Source organism: Physeter macrocephalus, chromosome 11 (assembly GCF_002837175.3).
Source record: "Physeter macrocephalus isolate SW-GA chromosome 11, ASM283717v5, whole genome shotgun sequence".
NCBI classification, from domain to species: Eukaryota; Metazoa; Chordata; class Mammalia; order Artiodactyla; family Physeteridae; genus Physeter; species Physeter macrocephalus.
Window position 1 is genome coordinate 52,574,366 of NC_041224.1, and position 20,416 is coordinate 52,594,781.

Genomic DNA, 20,416 nt, shown 5'->3' on the forward strand with positions numbered 1-20,416 from the left:
AGCCGCTCCGCGGCATGTGGGATCCTCCCATACCGGGGCGCGAACCCGGTTCCCCTGCATCGGCAGGCGGACGCGCAACCACTGCGCCACCAGGGAAGCCCAGTAATAGGGTTTTGATATGAGTCTGCAAGCAGTTGATTTATTATGGTCTCTGTGCAGTCAAACCTCTCTGCTAATGATAATCTGTATTTGCAGCCGCTCCCCAGCACTAGCCTCACCGCCTCAGCTCCACCTCAGATCATCAGGCATTAGATTCTCATAAGGAGCACACAACCTAGATCCCTCGCATGCGCAGTTCACAGTAGGGTTCGCGCTCCTATGAGAATCTAATGCCACTACTGATCTGACAGGAGGCGGAGCTCAGGCGGTAATGTGAGAGATGGGGAGCGGCTATAAATACAGATGAAGCTTCGCTCGCTTGCCTGCCACTCACCTTCTGCTGTGCAGCCCAGTTCCTAACAGGCCATGGACTAGTACTGGTCCGTGGCCCGGGGGTTGGGGACCCCTGTTTTAGACCTTTAGGTAGTGGAGGATTTCTTCTTGATATAAAAGGCATTGATGGATTTGATTATTTTAAAATTTAAAATGTTGCTCATCATTCTTAAAGAAGAAAATAAGAAGTTACAAATTGAGGAAGATATTGGATGGTAAAAGGTTAGTGTCAAGAATATATAAAGACCTCATACAAGTTAATAAGAATAATGCAAACAACCCAATATAACAGTGGATAAGAGACATGAACTGACATCTTACCAAAGAAGAAACACGTGTGGCCAATAAACCTGTGAAGAGATTCAACATCACTGGTTAATGTTGAAATGAAAATTTAAAAACATAACAATATATGCTTTTTTACACCCAGTTGATTGGCATCTGAAATATCTGACAATGCCAAGCATTAGAGAGGGTGTAGGTGCCTAAGACCTCTTACCCATTGTTAGTAGGAGTATAAATTAGTGGGGTCTGATATTACCTCCCAGTGTTGAACATACACATAGTCTGTGATCCATCAATTTCTGCCTGAGATACATGGTTGTACTTGTACCACAGGAGGGCATGTTCATAGCAGCATTGTTCACAATAGCAAAATCCCCAGATAACCCAAAGTGCCCATCAGTGGGAGTATGGACAAATAAATTGTAACAAACAGTAGAATGTTATTCTGTAGTTAAAATGAACAACTACAGTGGCGTATAACAATATAGTTGAATCTTAGCAATAAGTGAAAACAATAAGTATCAAAATATTACATATGACATAATGGCTTTTTAAAAGTTGAATTCAACTAATGCACACATAGCATACTTTCAAGAAATATATATATGTATGTATATATGTATATATACACACACATGCATATTTGTGTGTATGTGTGCAATACAGTTAAAAGGAGAACAAGGGAATGATGACAGGATTCAGAATAGGAGCAGTTATCAAAAAATAATTAACTGAATGAAGTGAGCCATGCATGGACTAATGATGAGAACGTGTCATGAAACAAGGATTAAGAGATGAATGATAATCATAATAATAGTAATAGTAATAATAATAAATGTTTATTATAAGAAGTTCAGTAAAAGAGAAATATGGGGCATCCTGAAAGTGTGTACTTGCTGTACCTGATCTACTCTGGGGGCTCCAGGAAGGCTTCCATAAGGAAGTGACTTAAGTGTGCTTAGCTTGAGGGATGAATAGTAACTAAGCAGGTGAAAAGGTCAGGGAAGAACACTGCAGACGGAGAGAACAGCCTGCGTCAAGGCCTTGAAGTGGGAAGGAGTGACATAAGTTCAAAGCCCTGAAGTGTAATCAATGTGGCTGAGGGCAGAGGAAAAAAGGGGACAGAATATAGGAGATGATGCAGGGAGGTAAGTGGGTTGGGACCAACTCTTTCTGAGCGCTTTAAAGGATTTTCGTTTTATCCTAAAACAGGAAATTGTTCAAGGAATTTATGCAGAATTTAATTAGTTTGATTTTTCTTTGCTCACACTTTTGTTTCTTTGGGGTTAATACCTAGATTGAAAGGTACATAGAAATATATTCATGTTTCAAGATTTGGGGTATATACTGCCAAGTTGCCCTCAAGAAAGCTTATAAAATATACTTTTCCACCTACAGTGTGCGATATAGCATGATTGTACAAATGACAGCATTGAGCATTAAACATTAAAAAAGATTTCCAGTATAGAAGGATAGTGACATAATTGTTGCTTTGTGTCTATTTTATTATGAACATTGAAATTTAGAAAGTGCATATATGCAGTTTGTCAGATTGTGTTTTGAAATATTAAAAAATATTTTAGTCAATATTAAACATTTTTTTATCCTAATACTTTTTTTTCTGTTACTTCCAAAAAGGACTATAGCATTTTAGCCAAATGATTAAGCTGAACAAGTTGTTCAACTTAGAGAAAATGTGATTCAATACCAAGTAAGGACTCAAGAAGTTTGGAATAATTGAACTGGTAGCTTACTTTCTTCAGAGTCTACAAAACTATAAATTTTCCAAAAATTTTCTCAGTTTCCTCACTGTTGTTTCTTACATCCTACTCCTTCTCTCTGGGTGTTCTTTTCTTCTTACTGAAGTATATTATTTAATGACTTTTTCAGTATGGCTGTGTGGGTGATAACCTTTCTTAATCTTTGTATGTCTAAAACTATCTTTATTTTGTACTTATTCTTGCATGATAGGTTGTTTCCGCTCAGTCCTTAGAAGCTGTTTCTCCAACATCTTATGATATTTATCATCTTCTGATATCTACTGTCTTCTGATATCGACTGTGTGATGTCAATCTTACAGTCAGTCAAAAAAGTCATTTTGTCTTTAGTCTCTGGTAGCTTTTAAAATTTTTATCTTTGGGCTTCCCTGGTGGCGCAGTGGTTGAGAGTCCGCCTGCCGATGCAGTGGATGCAGGTTCGTGCCCCGGTCCGGGAGGATCCCACATGCCGCGGAGCGGCTAGGCACGTGAGCCATGGCTGCTGAGCCTGCGCGTCTGGAGCCACCATGCTCTGTCTATTTTTACTTATGCCACTTTGTATTCATTGAATACTTTAAAACACATGTCTTTTTTCAGTTTTAGAAAGTTGTCAGCACTCATACCTCAAATATTACTTTTTTGCCATTCTCTCCATTTTTTCTTTTGGGACTTCTCAGCCTCCTTTTGACTTACGTTAGCATCTCTTTATTTGTCCTCCGTCTTTCTTAACTATTTTTTCATGTTTTGAATCTCTGTCTGTCTTTGCTGCATTCTGAGTGAGCTCCTTGCTACTATCTTCTAATTCACTGATTTTATCTTCAATCATGTCCAGTCATGTTTGTCAGCTCTATTAAGAAAACTGTTTAGCTTATTTCTAGGATTTCTCATTTTTTTCTCTTAACCCCTTGTTCTTTTTTCATCTCTTTTTTTTAAAAATAGTTTAGAGTTCTCTTGATGGATGTTAATCTATCTTTGATTGTTGAGTACTTTAAACATTTGTATTTTAAGCTCATCTGATCCCAGGCCATACATGTGAGTTGAAGGAAACTGGCAGTAGTAAGAATAGAGGCCACAGGAGTCTGGGCTCCTGTAATTTACTTATGCCTTTAGGACTGTTAAGCCTGACATCTATATATCCCTCTCTCTCCAAGACGGAGTGCTGCCCATTTGCCCACCTCTATGGCTTGGTGTTCATGATGGGCTGCCCAGATTGCATGGTCACTCCGTGACCCCTGCTTAGGCATGCAGTCTCTACTGGAGCCCAATATCAAGCTGGCTGCTCCTTTTCAAAGCAGGAATGATTGTGTTGGAACAGGACATGACTTTGCTCTCAATTCCTAGGGGGTCATTCTGTGACTCTGCTGTTAGGGTTTGACAGAGGCTTCATAACCCAGCTTATCTGCTGCAGATACTTTGGGCACCTTTGGAACTGCCAAGCTGTAAGGCTCAAGGGCAGAGCAGCTGGGACCAGCTGTAGAGCCTCCTGCTCTGGACCACACTCAAAGCCTACAGCCTTACAGGTGGTTTGGTAAAAGGTTAGGAATAGTACTTTCAAATGTGGTAGAAGTTGCCTCCAAAATCCAAAGAGGCCCCAAACCTGAGATGGCGGAAGTGGTACTACAGAGCGACAGACCACATCTGGCTCACTATGTAAGCTTTTTCTAATTGGGCTCTCACTGCATATTCAGTTTTGTACTCGTGAGCATTGTAAAGATTCGTTGCTTTGATGGTTACATCTCTAGTCTTATTAAGCAACATCCCTGTGGTTTAACTTAAAAACCATAATGAGAGCAGTTCTCTGAATTCATTCAGAACTCTGTTAAAAGGCATGATTCATAGTGCAGTTTCTTCGAATGGGATCATGCACTTTATAGTGTGTAAGGAAGCTTTAGCAAGTGTTTGAAGACTTTGATAAGAGTTATCTTTATCGTTTGCCCGGATAGATGTGACGCCAGCATAGCCAGACTCTCTGCTGAGCACAAAACGACCTATGAGGGGCTCCAGCACTTGAACAAAGAGCAGCAAGCTGCCAAGCTGATCTTGGAAACGAAAATCAAAGATGCAGAGGGACAGGTATGACCTGTTTCAGGTACCTTTTTGAAAGTGAGTATTTGTTCTTATCGAAGAATAACACGGTGTTGATTATTTCCTGCATGAGAAACTAGGTAGGGCACCCAGCGTAAGCATCCCTTTTCTTCTTCCTCCTTCTGTTTCACTGGAGTGGCCCTTTGTAAGTATGCGACCAAAATGCCAAGATTTTTCAGTACAATCCTAATTTTAAAGATTCTTTCCCCTCATTCTTCAAACACTTAACATGTTCCAAAAATTCTAAATTATATCTCCAAAACTACCTCTTACACAGGTAAGTCATCAAAGCATTGTTTTACAGGGCACTCGTCCCAGTTGGGGTTCAGGAAATAGATACTTTATTCACGAGACTTATGGACTACCTCATCACATAGTTTGTATGTGGGAAAAGATTAAAACAAAGCTAGAGAGTAGGCTGGCTAATAAGTTTCAGAGTATTCCACCTTGCAATTCACAGATTAATTTCTCAAAGCAAAACTCTTGGCATTTCACAGTTTGTTTTTTGGCTTCTTAGAAGTTCCCCTGTGCCATAATGGGGCCTATCTTCTAGAACTTTCCCTACGGTGTCTGCCTTACTTGCTGTTCCTCATTTAAAGAGAGACTGTTCAATAAAATGGGGTATCTAGTCAATTTATTGGGTTAAACGTACTTGTGTGCTAGCTACCTCTGATAAGGATCTAAAGCTACTTATATAAAAAATAGTTGTTATAAAACCTTGAAAAAAAGAATAAAATGAAATAAGTCCAATAATTTTCTCTAAAGAAATGTGAGGACAGAATTATTAGATCAGAAAATAGATGCTAAGGAAATACTAAGCTTTCTAGTAGCCAAACCGAGTAAAACACCTATAGAAATCCATAAAAAGAGACATAATTTTTCTTTGTTTCGGGTCTGATAAATACTTATTCCGTGAATCTCAAATTAAGGAACACTGAACATCAGAATTTTTGCAGAAAATAAAGGCGTTTCATAAAGGGCTAGTTTTATATTATTCAGTACATTGTAGTAAAAAGACAAGGGAAATGGATATAGGTAGTGGGAGAAAGGAGTGAGAGGGGTTATAGTTGAAAAATTATATATTCTGGTAACTTAACTTGATACGGACGTAAATCTGGGACCTTGATGGAATTTGTAAGTGATAAGAATTCCATTCTGTGATTAGCAACCACACTAATGGTAGAAATTCCAAGGTAAAGAGATATGGGAACATATGTATATGTATAACTGATTCACTTTGTTGTAAAGCAGAAACTAACACACCATTGGAAAGCAATTATACTCCAATAAAGATGTTACAAAAAAAAAATTCCAAGGTAAAAATGACTTACATTTTATGCCAGCAGGGGGAAGTAGTGCTCCTGGGCAGAAGCTGGGCTTGCTCATCAGAGAACTATAGTTACGTAGTTCGGTGCTCAGTGCCTGATGAATATTTTGGCAGTGCTACTGGTCTGATTTTTTTTTTTTTTTTTTTTGGCTGTGCCACGCAGCTTGTGGGATTTCAGTTCCCTGACCAGAGAATGAACCTGGGCCACTGCAGTGAAAGCCCAGAATCCTAACCACTAGGCCACCAGGGAACTCCTCTGGTCTTGATTTTTGATGGGTGTGTATAAAAGAAAATGGAAGTGGAGAGATGAGGTGGACTCCTAAATGAATTTATGAAATTAGATGGAATTTAATGCCACTGACTAGAATACAGCTCACTCATGTTTTCTGAAGTTACCTCTGAAAAGGTTTGATATGACATTTACAAGCGAAGTTTCTTTTCCAGATTTCTCAGCTTTTGAACAGAGTGGACTTGTCGATATCCGAGCAAAGCACCAAACTGAAGATGTCCCACAGAGACAGTAATCACCAGCTTCAGCTTTTGGATACTAAGTGAGTAATCAACTAAGAAACATCTGTTTTGGTTGAAGTTTTTCATGAGCTTACTCAATACTATAATTTTTTCCCTTTTGGTTTTTATTTATTGCACGAAGTGAAAACCATAATGGAAGTTCACAGGAAAACTTCCTTGTAGCCTGTTGCCACTTTACCTTCCTAATTATTGTTTTTAGTGATTGGATGATAACCCATCTGTTTATCCAACAAATATTTCTTGAATATGGCCTAGGTGCTGAGGATCCAGTAATGAAGAAAAACAGGCTCTGTTCTTATCCTTGTGGAGTTGATAGTCTAGGGAGCTGATGAGTATTAATCGAATAATGACCTAAATATAGCACACTAAATATGGTACATGCTACATTATCACTAATGGTGATAAGTGCTTTGAAGGAAAGATATGTGGTTGCGGTACGCTGAATAATGGTTCCTCCAAATATCAGCACATCCTAATCCCTGTGAATATTATACGGCAAACAGGGACTTTGCAAATGGGATTAGATTAAAGGTCTTAAGATGAGTAGATGATACAGTGTTACCTATGTAAACCCGATGTAATACTCCCTAGAGTCCCTATAAGAGGGAGGCAGGAGGGTCAGAATCAGGAGAGAAGGCCATGTGACAACAGAAGCGGAGATTGGAGTGTGATGTGCTATGAAGATGGGGGAGGGGGCCACGAGCCATGGAAGACAGGCGGCCACTAGGGGCTTGAAAAGGCGAGGAAACTATTCTCCCCTCAGAGCCTCCAGAAGGGACCACCTCTGCTCCAGTGAAAACTGATTTCAGACTTCCGGCCTTCAGAACCAAAAGGGAATGACTGTGTTGTTTTAAGCCACCAAGTGTGTGGTGACATGTCACAGTAGCTGTGGGAAGCTAATACGGTGGTGCTGTGAGAATGAAGTAACAGAAGCCTGGTTGTGGGACCTTCCGGAGGAGGCGATGTGGGGAGTGAGAGCTGAAGCACGAATGGCATTCACGAGGAAAAGAATGAGGTGAAGACACCGGAGATGGACTAGCCCGTCGCGGGAGGAATGTGACATGAAGGAAACTGCAGGGTGCAGAGGGGGCTGAACAGAGCGTGCTGGTGGGGAATGAGGCTGGAGAGTAGGTGGGCCAGCATGCAGGGCCCTGTAGACCGTGTTCAGGACATCTTGTTTCTTTCCCTGGAGCAATAAGGAGCTGTTGGAGGATTTTAAGAAGATAGGGTGATAGAGTGAGATGTATATGTTATTTTTTTTAAATGGCCTTGATTGCAGTTGGAAGATGGATCACAGGGACTGAAACAGAGATGGGACGTCGGCTGGGGGGGGCATTGTTGCAGGCGTCTAGGTGAGAGAGGTCTGCACCTAGGGGCTGCTGAGCTGTCTAGTTAGGACCCTCTAATGTGTTATAATTTGCATTGTGTTTTAGTGACACTTTAAACTGGACTTGCCCCCAGTGAAACTCATCTGCTTCTCTTCTGCTCAATCACAGAACCATACACTTTTCCCTGTCATGAATCTTCATGAGCTTGGCATTTTCCTGCCAAAGCAGAGCCAGTAGTGACCATATATGTGTATGTGTGTGTATGTGTGTGTTTGTTTGTGTATTTGACTTATTATATATTTTTAAAGATGACTTCAGTATGGAACTTTGTTAGAGGCTTGTGGAAGTTTTAAATTTATTATTCTCCTGGTTCTTGTATCTCATTCTCTCCATGCTTAATGCCATTTTAGGGTTATTGCTGATTTAACAGGAATTCTCTTATGAAAACCATGTTTCCTTTCCTCTAATTATCTGTATTTATGTCATTACTGAGTTATGTCACTCTTTCTCATAGCTTCTGCAGTCTTTCCAAGTACAGAAAGATCTCTCATCCCCTTCCTTCCATCGCACAGGAAGAAAATAAACATCTTAGTATTTTTTCTTCCTTAGTAGATATTATTAGCAGTCATGAACATCTTTATTTTTCTTCCTACAATTTAAAGTCCAGAAGTCTAGACACAAAGGCTGTTCACAGAGGTAAGGGGACCAAGCCTGGGGCCTGTGTAAGGTAGAAGGACAGATTAGAGACCCAAAAGGTAAAACCCTGGTTGGATGAACTAGGAGAAAAAAAAAATATTCCACAGAGACATCATAAGGAAACTTTCCTGTCAAAATCTTGATTCTGGGTAGAAGGGTAAAAGGTATTCCTTGAAAATTCAGGACCACAGTACAACCTTTACCTGGATTTAGAGTTAGAATTCACATTACCCAAGCACCTTGAAGAAACCAGAATAAGTAGTTTATCTTAGAATGATCTTGATTTGGTAGTGGCCCGAGATGCCTGGCAGAAGCAAATGCAAATACTCAGTCTTCAAGTCTTCCCACAGACATGAAATTCTAAGGAACATGAATGTACAGTCAGAAATTGTAGGCCAGGGGAGCTAAGATCCCACATGCCTCGTGGCCAAAAAACCAAAACGTAAAACAGAAGCAATATTGTCAAATTCAGTAAAGACTTTAAAAATGGTCCACATCAGAAATTGTAGGCCAACACAAGGAAAAAAAATCACATAAGTAATAGAGTGAGAAGAAACAACAATAAGCAGAATCAGACTTCTAAATACTGCATATATAGGAATTCTTGGATAAAGTGATGTGTGTGTATATATGTATGTATGTGTATGTGTGAGTATTCACACACATACACATTTTGAAGGTACAACTAAGGAATAAGAGCTTACCAAAAATGAACAGTCGGGGAATTCCCTGGCGGTCCAGTGGTTAGGGCTCTGTGCTCTCACTGCTGAGGGCCTGGTTTCAAGCCCTGGTCAGGGAACTAAAATCCCACAAGCGACATGGTGTGGCCAGAAAAAAAGCCAACAGAATTGACAAACAGCCAAATTGAGCTTCTAGAAAATATAATTATTGAAAATAAAATGTAACTTCTTGCCTCACCTGACCGGGGAGCCTAAACAGTGACCCAGATGGCCTTGGAGTCCAACCTATAACCCTAGAAGTGGAGCCCAGCCTATGGCCCCACTTGATTGCCGAGCAGAGCCTTTGGCTTTGCCCAAGCAAGGAACCCAGCCAACAACCCCTTCTAAAAGCAGAACATACCCAGTGACCTTACCTGACCAGGGAGCCCAGAGAGCAACCCCACTCAACCACAGAGCACAGCCTGCAGCTCCACCTGACTGCAGGGTACAGCTGGTGGCCCTGCCTGACCAGGGATCCCGGCCACTGACCTTACTCATCAGGGGTGCACAACCAGCAGCCTGCCCAGTTGTGGAGCCTCAGGCCCCATCATGGAGTCCAACCAGCACCAGCACCAGCACCATGCTAGGGAACACAGTGACCCCCACCGGACCAGAGGGAACTGCAGAGTCCAGCTGGTGGCTCCATTTGACTGTGCGACCCAGCCAGTAGCCCTGCCTTCCCTGGGAGCCCAGCCAGAGGGATCACCTGACCGTGGAGCCCAGCCACTAGGATCACCTGACCATAGAGCCCAGCCAGCAGTCCCCCACCACTCACACCTCAGCCCTGCCCAACTAGAGACCTAACAGACGTATATAGAGCACTCCATCCAACAGCTGCAGAATATATATATTCTTCTTAAGTGCACACAGAACAGTCTCAGGATAGATCATATGTTAGGTGACAAAACAAGTCTTAACAAATTAAAGAAGAGTGAAATCATGTTAAGTACCTTTTCAAACCAAAATGGTATGAAACTAAAAATTAATGACAAGAGTAAATTTGGAAAATTCACAAATATGTGAAAATTAAAGAACACACCCCTGAACAATCAGTGGGTCAAAGAAGATCAAAAGGGAAATTCGAAAAATCTTGAAACAAATGACAATGGAAACACAACATACCAAAACTTATGGGATGCCACAAAGGCAGTTCTATGAGGAAAGTTTCAGTGATAAACACTTTCATGAAGAAAAAAGAGAGACCTTGAATAAACAACCTACCTTTATACCTCAAGGAATTAGAAAAAGAAGAATAAACTAAGCCTAAAGATAGCAGAAGGAAGGAAGAAATGATAAAGATTAGGCCAGAAATAAATGAAATACAGAATAGGAAATAACAGAAAAACATTTGGGGGAAAAAAATCAATAAAACTAATTGTTAAGCCACATAGACAAAACTTTAGCTAGACTAACCCAGACAAAAAGAAAGAGGACTCAAATAAGTAAAATTATAAATGAAAGAGGAGGTACTATAACTGGTAACACAGAAATACAGAGGATCATAAGAGACTACTGTGCACAATCATATGCCAACAAATTGGATGACTTAGAAGACATGAATAAATTCCTGAAACAACCTACTAAGACTGAATCATGAAGAAATAGAAAATCTGAACAGACCAATGATGAGAAAGGAGATTAAATCAGTAATCAAAAACCTCTCAACAAAGAAAAGTCCAGGACCAGATAGCTTCGTGAGTGAATTCTAACAAACATTTAAAGAAGAATTAATGCCAGTCATCCTCAAACTCTTCCAAAAAGTTGGAGAGAACCCTTCCAAACTCATTTTACGAGACCAGCATTACTCTGATACCAAAACCAGATAGACATTACAAGAAAAGAAAATTACTGGCCAATATCCCTGATGAACATAGATGCAAACATTTCAAAATGCTAAGAAACCAATTCAACAGCACATGAAAAGAATCATACACCATGATCAACTGGGATTTATCCCTGGGATGCAAGGATGTTTCAATGTACACAAATCGATCAGTGTACATTGATTAATGTTAATCAGTCAGTTAATCACATTAACAGAATGAAGGATAAAAATCATTCGATCATCTCAGTAGATGTGGGAAAAGCATTTGACAAAATTCAACATCATAATAAAGACTCAACAATTTGGGTATAGAAAGAATGTATCTCAACATAATAAAGTCCACACACGACAAGCCCACAGCTAATCTTAATACTCAACGATGAAATTTTGAAAGCTTTTTCTCTAAGATCAGAAACAAGACAAGGATGCCCACTCTCACCAATTCTGTTCAACATAGTGCTGGAACTCCTGGCCAGAGCAATGAGGCAAGAAAAAGAAATGAAAGGCATTCAAATCAGAAAAAAAGAAGCAAAATTATCCCTGCTTGCAGAAGATATGATCTTATAGAGAAAACTCTAAGGACTCCATCAAAGAACTGTTAGAATAAATGAATTCAGTAAAGCTGCTGTGCTCCATGGTCAGTCTCCCAGGTTAGGTAGGGCTCCATAGTTGGGCAGGACTGCTGGCTTGGCTTCCTGCCCAGGTAAGGCTGAGAAGCTTTGTTTTTGATGATATGATCAGGAAGTTTACTTATCACTTCCTGTCCCATTCCTGGCTTAGCCATATGGCCACACGTAGCTGCCAGGGAGGCTGAGAAGTGTAGTTTTGACTAGGTAGCCGGGAATCCAGTTCACATTTGAGGGTTTCTTAATAGGGAAGGAGAGGAGAACAGATACTGCAGAGAATTGGGGGCTTCTACCACAGGGGGTGTTCCTTTTATTATTATTATTAAATCACATATATTCTTGTGTACTTTTATTACTTTCATAATAAAAATAAAAGGGGAGGCAGCAAGTGTGGGGTGTTATTTTAAGGTATGTGGAAAGGGAGAGTTATATAGGAATAGAAGTTGGGGTTTGTTTTTTTTTAAATTTTCTGTTTGGTTTAAATTAAGAAATATCTGTATGGGGCAAGAACAATTTGGAGAACATTAGAGAGATAGGGAGCCAGGCTCCAGTCCTGGGAGATAAGAGGGAGAAGCAGGAGAGTCCAGGGCAAGAGGGGAGCCTGGAGGGGAGCCAGGCTACTGTGTCCTTTGAGCCAAGAGCACCCAGGACCCTCTGAACTGCAAAGATTAGTACATGGCGTGACTCTCTGTCACTGTGTGACACCTTGGTGTCCACACTGTCAGCTCTGCATGGGTGGGAGTATTATTAGGTGCTTTTCTGTTATACCCTCCTTCTCTCCTCCCTTCCCAATGTAGCGCTAAGTGCAATTCTAAGAAAAAGGTAAGCATGTAATTCTGAGTGAGCTGAATTTAATACTGATATATTTCTGAGAGAATTGATAGTCAGAGACTGAGACTGTTTGATGTCATATTAAAATGGTTTTATGACTAACTTTCTAACTGTTATTTTAGATTTAAAGGTACAATTGAGGAACTCAGTAACCAGATTTTATCTGCACGGAATTGGTTGCAACAGGAACAAGAACGGATGGAAAAAGAACTTTTACAGAAAATCGATCAGCTTTCCTTGGTTGTTAAGGAAAACAGTGTAGGTGTTGATGTTCAACCATAAACATAGTAAAGTTATTCGGTGGGACCTGCAATGTTTGAATAATACCTCGTAACTTATCATTGATTTATTTAGCACCACATTAAGCTGTTACAGTTGTTTCTTGCCTTAGAATCTCTTTCCATGGTTCATATTGATTCTTTGTGTTTGTTATAAAGAGACAGAGCACTTTGACTTGTTTTGGTTAACAGACTAAGTAGAAATTTTCAGTACTTTCAGCTAAGATGAAGCCAAATCAAGACCTTAATGAACCAAATTGTCCAGCTGCATTTACAATTACATACTTCATCTCAGTTTGTTTTAATTCCGCGATCTGGCAGAAAGAGTATTGACTAGATTTCTCCCTCCAGGCCCCTCCATCAAACTATAAACCCAGTATGAGGTGTCACAGTGCAAGATCTAAACAGAATCCAGTTTTCTTTTCCATGTTCCTTCTCATTTTACCCCACTCTCCTGCAGAACTAAGGTTTGCAGAACTACTCAAAAATCATAGCAAGAAAGCCTTGCATATATAGTATTCAATATCAGTACTTGGCAAGCAGTTGTTTTTTGGTTTGGTTATCTAGCCTGACCATCTCCCTCTCCCTTCTCTTTTCTTTCACTGCTTCCTCCCCTTGGACTTTGATGGAGCATAAGTGACTGGTGTAGATTGCATCTCTGGCTCTGCTTTCTCTCGATGCTGAGCTGTTGAATTGCAGACTGTGCACTGAACACATCAAGAGAGTTTTGTTATGCTGTAGCCCCCTTACAGCTTGATGTTTGTAGTCTTGGCCTCTAAAGCTTGCCTGCAGACCCAGATTCTCATAAGAACCAAGCATAGTGGAGAGGAAAGGAAAGAAAATATTCTGTTTCAAATATTTCTTTACATGTCTCCATATTTTTATCAGATCTCCTGGTTTACTTAGATTCATAATAATACATTTGGAAGCTTCTAGGTCTTTGGAGCACTATTTTTACATCTAGATAGGCTTAATAACTAACAATAAACTGCAGGATAATGGTGACTTTAATATGATAGAAGCTTATCTATCTTTCACATAAAAGAAGTCTGGGTGTCAGGATCACAGGGCTAATGTGGTAGCTTGTCAGTCCTCAGTGACCCATGATCTTTCTGGTTTAACTCTCTGCCAGTCCTAGAGAGTGACCCTTGTACTCATAGTTCAAGATGGCTGCTAGGGCTCCAGCCATTACGTCTTAATTCCAAGAACAGAAGAAAGAAAGAAGAGGCAAGGATATGCCTCAGCTATTTTTTAACTTTTCCTGGAAGTTGCCACATATGTTTGTACTTATATCTCATTAGCCAGAACTTAATCATATGGCCACAGCAAACTCAGGAGACGGTAGAAAAGGTAGTCTTTACTCTGGGTGACCTTATAGCCAGCTGAAAATCAGGAATCTGTTATGGAAGAAGGGGAGAATGGATATTGGGGTGAGCAACAAGCAACCTTTGCAATTCTGTTCCCTGCACATTGTTCTTAAATGGTATTATGACTGATTCAAATGCATCAGACTCTTTGGAGTAATCAAGTGCCATTCTTATCATGAATCTCAGGGAGCCAGTGAAAGGGACATGGAGAAGAAGCTCAGCCAGATGTCAGCCAGACTGGACAAAATAGAAGAGAGTCAAAAGAAGAATATGGAGGTACAGAGGACGAAACAAGAAGAGGAGAAGGTGCATGGGCGAATCAGCAAGCTTGAGTTACAGATGACCGAGGACATGAAGGAAATCAAAGCAGAAGTTGATGCGGGTAGGCCAAAAAGAAAACAGTTCTCTGGGTCATTTTCTATTTGATCTAAAAGCCAATGAATTAGTATTACCCTACAACTACCACAAACCTGGCTGATGAAGTGTCCTTAGGTGATTTTCTAAGTAGCTGTGGTATTGAACGAAAATGTTGCTTCATTGCCAAGGACATGAAGATAGACCTCGAGAGACAGGCAAACAAACCTAAAATCGCTTAGCTTGCAACTGATGTACATTTTCTTTAGTGCCATCTGCAGATTCTTTTCTGATCAAAGCCAAGGTCAATATGCCTCAGAAATAAGCATGTATCTTTTTTTTTTAGGCTTAAATACTTTCTTTATTCTATATTTACTAAATTTGTCTCCAGTGCTTATTTGATCCATTATATAATCTAGCAACAAAGAACTAGAGAATATATAGGGAATAAGACAAAATGAAATCTTAACAAAATTAAAGAGAATATTTTTATTCTTTAAGATTAAATACTATTAAAACTAAAATGCAGGGGCTTCCCTGGTGGCGCAGTTGTTGCGCGTCCGCCTGCCGATGCAGGGGAACCGGGTTCGCGCCCCGATCTGGGAGGATCCCACATGCCGCGGAGCGGCTGGGCCTGTGACAACAGAGGGGGGCCCGCATACCACAAAAAAAACAAAAAACAAAAAAAACAACTAAAATGCATTGTTTTCTTCTCTGTTAAAAGCATTTTATATATATATATATATATATATATATATATATATATATATATATATATATATAGCATATATCTTTGAGGGGCCTTTGAAGGCTTATTTTATACTGCTGGCAGTATCCCACCATGGCAATGAATGATTTTCCTCTGCTCAAAAGTCCACAGGGCCCATTCCTCCACACTTGTTTAGAAGACAGTGTTAGAGATGATTTTAAGTTCTGAAGTGCTGCCAGGTAAAGGAGGGATTAGATTTATCCTCTGAACTCAGGAATACAGACCTGGGACCGATAACTGGAAGTTACCTGAAGACAGATTTTAACTCAGTATGAAGCAGAAGTATCTACAGTTAACGGTCCTAGAAAGACACAGGTGCTTTGTGAGCCTGAGAGCTCTTTACTGAAAGTATTTAAGTGAAGACTTGTTGACCATGGTCAGGAAAGAGAAGACAGTTGGGTAGTGTGGGAAGGGGAACTACATTATCTACTGATTCCTTCCAGTTTTCTGGTTCTGTGAATTTTCTTCACGGAATTGTTCTATTTTGGCCACATGGAAATAAAAGTAGTTAGTTATCCCAAGAATAATTTTGTTGTAATCACCACAAGGTTACTATTTTATTTAATGAGAAGCTGCCATTAAATTTATGAATTTTAGAACTTGTGAAGATAAAAATGAATTTTCTTTCTTGGTCTTTTGGGCCAGTAGAATATGGTATTTGAATATTTTATTGATGGTTAACTTTGCATCATTTGCTGAGTGGATTTATTATCAGCTATACAACATATCACTGAGATTGTGAATAGTTAGAACCTAGTAAGAAATGCATATGAGCCTTTTAAAAATTAAAAATATTTACTTTTTCTTGTTACAAAAACAAACTTCTTAGTGGAAAATCATAAAGCACAAAAAAACCCCCCAAACCTCCTATTACCCAGAGTTCTTTTTTATGTATATTATCTTTCTATACATATAGGATATATATATGCTTTTCCAAATACAGGCTTATGCAATACATGCTGATTTGTAACCTACTCTTTTATTTAGTAATATGTTGTATCTTTTCATTCAGTAAGGACATTATTTTTTTTTAAACTCACTCATTTATTATTATTATTATCAGTATTATTATTATTATTATTTTGGCTGCACCTCGAGCTTGCGGGATCTTTAGTTCCCTGACCAGGATTGAACCCAGGCCCTCGGCAGTGAAAGTACCGAGTCCTAACCACTGGACCACCAGGGAATTCCCAACAAAATTATTTTTAATAAGTAGTTTTTATACTTCTTTTTCATGAATTGTTACATAAAGAAAATTTTCTGAGAGAAAATTCTAAATATGCTAATGAAGACAAGATGTTTTTGACACTTATTTTAAAAACCAATAGGGGACTTCCCTGGTGGAGCAGTGGTTAAGAATCCGCCTGCCAGTGCAGGGGACATGGTTGGTTTCGATCCCTGGTCCAGGAAGATCCCACATGTCGCGGAGCAACTAAGCCCGTGCGCCACAACTACTGAGCCTGCACTCTAGAGCCCGTGAGCCACAACTGCTGAGCTCGTGAGCCACAACAACTGAAGCCCGTGCACCTAGAGCCCATGCTCTGCAACAAGAGAAGCCACCGCAATGAGAAACCCGCGCACCGCAACGAACAGTAGCCCCTGCTCACCGCAACTGGAGAAAACCTGTGCGCAGCAACAAAGACCCAAAGAAGCCAAAAATAAATAAATTAATTAATTTAAAAAAAAAACAATACAAATATAGAATAATACAAAATTAACTTTTGATTGGGAATTTTTTCTATTTTTAGCTTTTTATTTTGAAATTTCAAATTTAGAAAAACCATTAAGACTAGTCCAAAAACTATACCTCTTTCACTTAGATTCACCAATTGTTAACACTTCTGAAATTTGCTTAATGTGTGAGCGTGTGTATGAATATAATTTTTTTCCCTAAATCTTTTGAGCGTAAGTTGCAGAAGCCAGAATACCTTTTTACCCCTATATTATTTCAATGTATATACCCTAAGAACAAGGACATTCTCTTAAGTAACTATGGTACAATGTAATATTGATGAAACATTTTTCAATACTCAACTTTCAAGTTTCACCATTGTTTCCTTTACAGCAGACCTTCCCCAGTCCAGGTTCTAATCCAGAATCACATATCATGTTTAGTTATCATGTTTCTTTATTTAGTCTCCTTTAATCTGGATCAGTTCCACAGTAATATTGTCATCATTAAAGAACATAGGCCAGCATTTTGTGGAGTGTCCCACATATTGGGTCTGTTTGCTTCCTTTTAATTAGATTCAGGGTGTGCATTTTGAACAGAAATGCCACAGAAGTGATGTGTCCTTCCCAGGGTTTTCTTATCGAGGATACATGATGTTGGTTCCTCCCAGTGTTGGTAAAGTTAGCTTTGATCTCTTGGTTAAAGTGGTGTCTGTCAGATTTCTCCACTGTAATATTTCCTTTTTCCCTTTGTATCTGTAGGGAGATACTCTGAAACTAGGTAAACTATCCTGTTTCCCATCAAACTTTTATTCCAGTGGTTTTAGTATCTATTGATATCTTTTGCCCAGATCAATTATTACTATCTGCTGTAGATTTGGCTTGTTTTTTAATATTAACTATATATTTAATATAATATAATAACTAAATATTTAATATTAACTAATATTATTAATATTAACTCCTATGAAATTTACCTCTTCTTATAGGGTTTACAGCCATCTATGAAAGCATAGGATCCCTCAGGCAAGTTCTCGAAGCCAAGATGAAGCTGGACAGGGACCAGCTACAGAAGCAAATCCAACAGATGCAGAAGCCGGAAGCTCCAATGTGAAGGGACTTGGGACATGGACCTCAAAGGTGGTTTTGCCAGTGGGGCCGGGAACTGGATACCTCTGTAGCCAGGCTGTACCTGCATTCAGGATTGTTCTATTCATGGTGTGCATGTGCCGAGAAATGTGTTTTCATGATTCTAAATGTTTACCTGGAGTCTTGAAAATACTCTCTTTAAAAGTATTACGTACAGTTTTTACCACTTTATTCCACTTCTCTAAATTCAATGGAATATCCTCCCCTCCCTGGATTTTGAAAGGCTTTTATCCCTTTCGTTTTATGAATGAGAAAAGACTTAACAATTTTCCTTCGATGCTTGATGCTCTAGCCAAGACTTTACTCTTAAAAAATGTCGTGGTGATTTTTTTAAATTAAGAAGATAATGAATTATCACAGGAATGTGTTGTTCCTCACCCTAAATTAAGAGAATGTCCTGATAGATTAGAATTCAACCTTTGAGTCCATATTTGGATTTTATTATTGTTGTCTGTGCATTTCTTATATTGGTATCTTCTTGTAAATCTTCTGTCTTTTGTAGGGGGAGGAGATTTAACATTTGGAAAAAAACCTACCATTTATGCAGTGAAAATAGTTTAAAAATTGATAACTGCCATATAGATTACAAATTAAAATGGAAACTTAAGACAATTATCTAGATAATGCAAGGCACAATTATCTACATCGACCACCTAGTTATACCAGGTTTTAATATTGAAAACTTTTTTCGATTATCCACCGCCTGTATAGTGATAGCCATATATTCAATAATGGAATGGTGGTTAATAGCCTGTTTATTACACAATTAGTTGTTCATTAATCATAATGGAATGTGAACATTTTTCAGGCTCTTTGATCTCCTCTCTAAATTTTTCCAAAATTGGCACAAAGTGCTAAGGTTTATATACACTTATTGTAACTATATTCCTGTGCCTTGGTTTTATCACATCAGTGCACTGTACCCTATAAAAGTTTTGCGGACAAAATAGAAGGCACGATAATACATCAGAATTATGATGTAAAAATGGGATCCTATGTATTTTTAAATGCTCTAAAAATTTTATCACTGTTAAGATGTTAATTATTCACTATCAGTAACGGAACAGAAATTCATACTTTTGTATGGCCAGAGAATCAAATTGATATTGCATTTATAACAATGTTAAGAAACGTTCATTTTGAGCAACTTCATAGATGATGGGTGTTTTATTTTCAATCGCTATATTTGATTAGTCATTGAAAATTGGCGCCAGTGCTATTTGTTCACCTGTGTCTGTAAAAACTAATAGTGAGACACACGCCATTCTAAACTATGAGGGTGCCCAGGAAAAAGAAAACAGGGATACTTTGAAAAGTTAAAAAACTTTTTTTTTGTTTGCCTAGGACTCAGGAAAATTAAAGCATTTTGTATTTTAGGATGAATCATAAATGAAATCTCTAACTGGCTATTACTGTTTACCCATATAAATTATGCTGCTGAAGTACATAATAGTTTACCCTCAATGGCTTGACAAAATTTTTTTAAATTTGGACCTGAGAAGTCATATAAGGAATATGTCATCCAACATATATTTCCTTATTTTGTCACAAATCTTTGCATCTCTATATAGGAAGACTATGTCCACTTAATGAAAAAACAGAAAGGTTAATGCTCTTTTGCAATCAGAAAGTGAGTTTCTTTTTGTGATAGAGTAGCCGTGTTTAGTACAGTTCTCCTGGTTTCAGCACAAACCACAGCACCGAGAGCCATGGCCCCTCCAGCGTCTCTCTCCTCTGCGGGCCCCGAGGAGGAAGAGTCAGCACGTGTCACACCTGGGAAGAGGGGGACAGAGGACACCAGCTGCACTCAGGTCAAGGGGTGACGTGAGTGGGTGATGCCTCTAATGCTGCCACCACCACGTCACGAGCTCTGGCGGGGGTTCTCCACCCTGGCTGTAAGTTGGAATCACCTGGGCAGTTCAAAAAGCTACAACGCCCAGACTGCCCCCCCGCCCCGGACCAACTAAGTCAGAACCTCTGGGAGGGGATGCAGGCGGCCGCACACGTCAGAGGCCCCTGGGTGACTCGCGTGTTGTGAGCCCCGAGCTCCAACGTCCTCTTATCACCAAAGTTTAAATGAGAATCAGCTTCCCTGTAGTTTCCTTTATCAGAAATTTGCAATAAAAAGAATAAAACTTGCAAATCAGTGTGGCGTATGATTTTTAAACTTTTAGACTTTTAGTGTTTTAGTGTGAGGTGAAATTTAATTAGGTAAAATACCATAGGATATCTCCTCTTACTTTTCTGGGGAAACCTTTCGGTGGTTGAAATAAAGTACTCTGAGTCCTGGCAGACCTGCTGGTAAGTGGAAAGTCATGGGGAGCTGCTCCATCCTTTTGTCTCCAGCTACGGGTGTCTTCTCGGCTCTGGAATAACCACAGCTGGC

At 39.4% G+C, this 20,416-nt stretch overlaps 1 protein-coding gene across 5 annotated transcripts in view; it reads left to right on the forward strand.

The window, feature by feature from the left end:
* FAM81A (family with sequence similarity 81 member A) overlaps positions 1-20,164 on the forward strand; it is a 127,059-nt gene extending 106,895 nt beyond the window's left edge. For all 5 annotated transcript variants that reach the window (XM_007128514.4, XM_055088000.1, XM_055088001.1 and 2 more), the window contains exons 5-9: positions 4,418-4,547; positions 6,331-6,437; positions 12,565-12,700; positions 14,274-14,469; positions 17,871-20,164. In XM_007128514.4, the coding sequence (XP_007128576.1) occupies positions 4,418-4,547; positions 6,331-6,437; positions 12,565-12,700; positions 14,274-14,469; positions 17,871-17,995 (694 nt within the window). In that variant the 3' untranslated portion in view covers positions 17,996-20,164. The remainder of the gene's footprint in view (positions 1-4,417; positions 4,548-6,330; positions 6,438-12,564; positions 12,701-14,273; positions 14,470-17,870) is intronic.
* Positions 20,165-20,416: the final 252 nt, after the last annotated feature.